The sequence below is a fragment of the Ricinus communis genome, chromosome 5 (genome assembly GCF_019578655.1).
Source record: "Ricinus communis isolate WT05 ecotype wild-type chromosome 5, ASM1957865v1, whole genome shotgun sequence".
NCBI lineage: Eukaryota > Viridiplantae > Streptophyta > Magnoliopsida > Malpighiales > Euphorbiaceae > Ricinus > Ricinus communis.
In genome coordinates, this window is record NC_063260.1 from 9,990,925 (window position 1) to 9,995,971 (window position 5,047).

Consider the following 5,047-nt stretch of genomic DNA (forward strand, 5'->3'; position numbering starts at 1 on the left):
TTCCTCTTCTAGAACCAGCTCAGCAACAATAGATCTAGATGGTGACTCGAACGAAGATGACTGTTTTGGAATATTCAAGCCCATCAAATGACATCTTTGTAAAGCCCTTAGGTTGAAAACTAGAAATGGCAGCCCAAGATATTTATGTAATGGGTCAAATGCCCAATAAAAAAAAATCCAAAGTAAAAAAAAAGTTCATTTAAAAAGAAAAGAAAGAAGACAATAGACTCTTTAAGAAAAAAAAAAGCAAAAGGTTCTTCACTAAAGCGTGGCACACAACTTCTGCAAAAGTCATGGAGCATCTCATTCCATTATCAAAAGCATACAAAAGACGTGGAGCCCCTCACTCCACTAAGAAGAGCATCCAAAGCTTCAATTATGAGGCTTGAAGGCTGAAGACTTCTACAAATAGAGGAGTTTTTCCAAAGAAGAAGACAGACTGAAAAATACGAAGAAACTCTTGTATTCTTCAAGTCATACCATTAGAAATATAGTGAGAAAAGAGAGTGTGAGAGTAAGAGTGAGAAACCATTTTCCTCTTGTTTTCACCAACTCTTGTAAGTTATACTTCTTTTGTTTAAAGCTTTCATTCTAAAACTTTTATTTCAAAGTTTGTAAATTTTATTTATTCAATAATAATCGAAAGCTTGTTCTTTTATCTTATCTTCTTATTTTCCTTTTCTTTTAAGACTGAACAAGTGTATACTTTGTGCTTGTCTCGAGGATATATATATATATATATATATATATATATATATATATATATATATATATTGTTTCTTTAATATCTTATTCCCTAAATTTTCAAAAAATCCTATATCTCCCTCTTGTTTTTCCTGTTTCACGTATATATTAATATTTTTTTAACACTTCATTTCTTAAACTTTTAAAAAATTTCGTATTTTTATCTTGCTTCAATTTTCCATTTCTCATTTATGTACAACCTAGACTTGGCTCATAGAATAAAGGTTTCTTTGGATTCAAAACCAATAATCAGCTTTTTTTTTTTTTTCTTTTATGGAAGTCCAAAGGTATTTTGCATAAATTGATGAGGATCAGAATTGTCCAAAGTCATCCATGTGGAATTTTTGTTTGCAACAATACCAAGTTTCCGTTATTTTAATTTCCTTGGAAACGAGATTTATAAGCTTCTTGCTTAGAGAAAAAGACATGTGACTTGTTCCTAATCAACACCGCTAAGCTGGCCAATTAATCAGCTTGCTCCTGTGTCAAACAGGCTAGCTTAGGAACTTCCTCCATGGGTATTTGTCAACTTCTGTTTGTTGCTTTATACCATAAATTTCTTATGTGTATGGTTTTTCTATAAGGTTCTTATTGTTTAAGACAAGATAACGAAAAATAAATATTTATGTTCTTGTCAGCAATGTCTCTGTCACTCGGTCCATATAAAGTAAAAATCACTTTCCATTCTATTCAATTATCAGTGTAAGAATTAAAAAAAAAAAAAAAATTCCCATTCCTGCAACACTTTAGAAAGTTACAATGCAGTCCCCAATGAAAGTTACCAGCCAGTCCAATTCTAGTTTCTGTTTACTCATGGCAATCGAAATCTTGCTGAAAGAAGCAGAAAGGATCAAACTTCGTTTTCTCCCCTACGTCATTTAACTCTATGTTGAGCCTGATTGCTGTAGGAGCAACAGGGTCTACGTTAAACAATCTGCTTTCCTTTCTAGGATCAGAAAGTATCGGGGAGCTGAATTCCTTGGCTTCACAAATTGCTATTTCAGTATTATCTCCAGAAAATGAAAGTCATAACCTCACTAGAGGTCCGATTGTATCTTTTGTTAATGGTGCTTGGGTGGATCGACGATTCGACTTGAAGCCTTCTTTTGAGAAGATTGTGAAAGATGTTTACCATGCCACAGCCAAAAAGGTTGACTTTGCAAATCAGGTATCTTTAATCGTATTGCATTATCATAATAATTCTACTAATTATTTCATAATTATGCAATAATCAACCTAGGGAGACTCTAAATCTATCTTCATTAATTCTTGCTATCAATCACTTCTTGTCTTTGATGATCCTTGAAGGCTAACCAAGTGGTTGATGAAGTTAATTTTTGGATCGGAAATGCAACCAAAGGACTCATCAGAAACCTCATCCAACCAGGGATTCTAGGCAGTGATACAGCTCTTGTCCTTGCAAATGCATTATACTTCAAAGGAGCATGGGATCAAAAATTTGATTCATCTAAAACTGTAAGCAAAAACTTCCACCTTCTTAATGGTCAGACCGTTAAAATTCCTTATATGACCAGCAGAGATCATGCTCAGCATTACTATGGCTCTTTTGATGATTACAAAGTTCTGAAGATGTCATACCAAAATGGTCAAGACACCAGGCGATTCTCCATGTATTTCTTTCTCCCAAATGCAAGAAACGGATTGCAAAATCTAGTAGATAAGTTCAAAGCCAATCCCATGATATTGAATAACCCTGTTCAGGTACAGAAGCGATGGCTTACTCATTTGTGGCTTCCTAAGTTTAAGTTTTCGTTCGAGTTCGAAGCCTTACAAGCAATGCATGAGTTGGGGCACGAGGAACAACTTTTCAATAACCTGGGACACCTTACCGAGATGGTAGATTCTCCACAATCTCCTTTCATCTCAAAGTTGTTGCACAAGTCATTTATTGAAGTCAATGATGAAGGAACAAAAGCAGCAGCTAGCTCTGTGGCTATAGTCGAAATGAAATGTGCTAGCAGGCCGGGATTTCCAAGCTTTGAAGCTGATCATCCTTTCCTTTTCACAATCAAGGAAGAGAATTCTGGGATTGTTTTCTTTGTTGGAGCTGTACTTAACCCTCTTTTGGTCTCTTGAACTCTTTTCTCTGATGTTTTGCTCTATTTCTGGATGTGACAATGTCCTGACGAGATTTATACTTATGATTCTCATTCTGGATGTGCTTTTGATCTGTTTGTTTGAATAACAACTGGTGAATGTGTTCTCTGAATAACAACCGGAGATAGTTTTCCCTTGACCATATAAAATGACATCAATCTGTCTGTTCTTTCTTTTGAGCGAATTCCATTATAGTTATATTTTGTGCTTTTGTAGTTTTTAATTTTCATGCAGTGCTTGATGTTGCTAGATTCATAATTGGTCAGTTGCATGTGATGCCTTTAGTGTACTGCCCAGTTGACAACATTTGAACATTAGTTTCTTTCCAGATGAATTTATATTTTACCAGTTTTATGTTTCTCCTTTTATCATTCCAATCCATACAAAGACTTATTTCCGTGGACTCAAATGGATCTACATGGCAACAGCTGCTTTACTTTGAAAAGCTATTGAATCAACATAATCGAATTTGAATAATAAATTTAATTTAAAAAAAAATAATATTTAATTACGAGATTTAATTAAATTATTTAACTAATTTTATAATTATCAATATCCATATGATTATTAATGTTTACATAATATCATATAATTCTTGATATCTATCATAAATATAAATATTAATTTATATATTAATTATATTTATAATTTTATGATAAAATTTTAAAAATTTATTATATGTTATGTATTATAGTAGGATCAATATATTACCTATATTTAGTCCAATGAATGAAATTTATATATTATTTAGTAATGTTGCAAGTTGAAGTTTATCGTGATTTTTGTACAATATTTAATTTTTTTTTTAAAGTTTAAATTTGATTAGATTTGTGAATCAATTCAAACTGAGTATTCTAAGTCTGGGCTCGACCTATCAAGCTATTTAAGTAGCTCGTACTCCAACTGGGCTCAAATAACTTCAAGTCAATTTTAGGTAACTCACGAATTGGCTCGAGATAATTACACCCCAACTTTTTGAGATAAAAATGGATTGATGAGCTGAATTCCTTAGCTGTACAGATTGGCACTTTAGTATTATTGCCAGCAAATGAAAGTCGGGACATCATAAGTGGTTTGCTCTTATCGTTCCTAAATTAATGATTCAAAGGCAATTCTTCTTTTGAGAAATTTTTTGAGACATAAAGGTGATCAAAACCTTTTTTTTTTTCTGTTTATTCTTTTACTTGAAGACTGATCATTGATAAATGAAGTTAGTTTACGGTTAGAGACTGCAACAGAAGGACTCTGACGAGAAACCTGCTCTCAAAAGAGTGTCTAAACGGTAATACAGCTCTTGGACTTACGAATCCACACTCTACTTCAGAGGAGCCATCTATGGGATCGACAATTCAGTGAATCCTTTGATGGCTACAAAGTTCTCAAACAGCCTTACCAAAATGGTCAAGTCACCATACAATTTTTCATGTATTTTATATCTTCAAAAATGTGAAAGATGTCTGCACAACTTATTACAAGTACTCAAATCCAATCCTGAATTATATGACAAGCAATAATCAGCTTTTCTTTTTCTGGAAGTCCAAAGATATTTTGCATAAATTGATAAGGATCAGAATGGTCCAGCATCCATGTGGGAAGTTTCTGTGTGCAAGTGTAACAATGGCAATTTTCCGTTATATATTTTAACTTTCTTAGAAACGAGATTTATCACAATTGGTAATGTGGAAAGTTCATTGCAAGTTATGTTCAATAATGTTCCAGTTAAGTTATTTTAGTATTTTATGTATTGACAAACAAAAACACTCTATTCACAAACATTGGTAGGTCATATTTACTTATTTCAACCTAACAAAAAATATCTCCATTTTGCACTTACAAACTCAATTTAGTGATAAGCATATCTAGACATCGATAAAATTTCATGTTAGAATCATATAGACTTTATAATATATATATATATATAAATTTATAAAAATTATAATTATTTAATTTTAATAATTTATTAACATACAAAAACACTAAACTAATCAATTGCATATGATATTTAATTATCGATCAATTAAATATATTATTTTTATTTATTAAATTATATATATATATATTTAAAATATAATAAGTGATACTTGACAATTACAAGATTTATCTACATAATTTTAACTTTTATAAATAATTAAAAATTATATATAAATTTACCGACAATTCAAATTAGTAGAAGAAAATATGAGAT

General features: G+C 31.5%; 1 protein-coding gene across 1 annotated transcript; it reads left to right on the plus strand.

Moving 5' to 3' along the window:
• The first annotated feature begins 835 nt into the window (after positions 1 to 835).
• On the plus strand, positions 836 to 3,041 carry LOC8276963 (serpin-ZX). The gene is given in 3 exon segments (XM_002525884.4): positions 836 to 1,592; positions 1,594 to 1,912; positions 2,053 to 3,041. Coding segments are annotated over 3 exon segments (1,197 nt in total). The 5' UTR covers positions 836 to 1,503; the 3' UTR covers positions 2,842 to 3,041.
• The last annotated feature ends 2,006 nt before the right edge of the window (positions 3,042 to 5,047 follow it).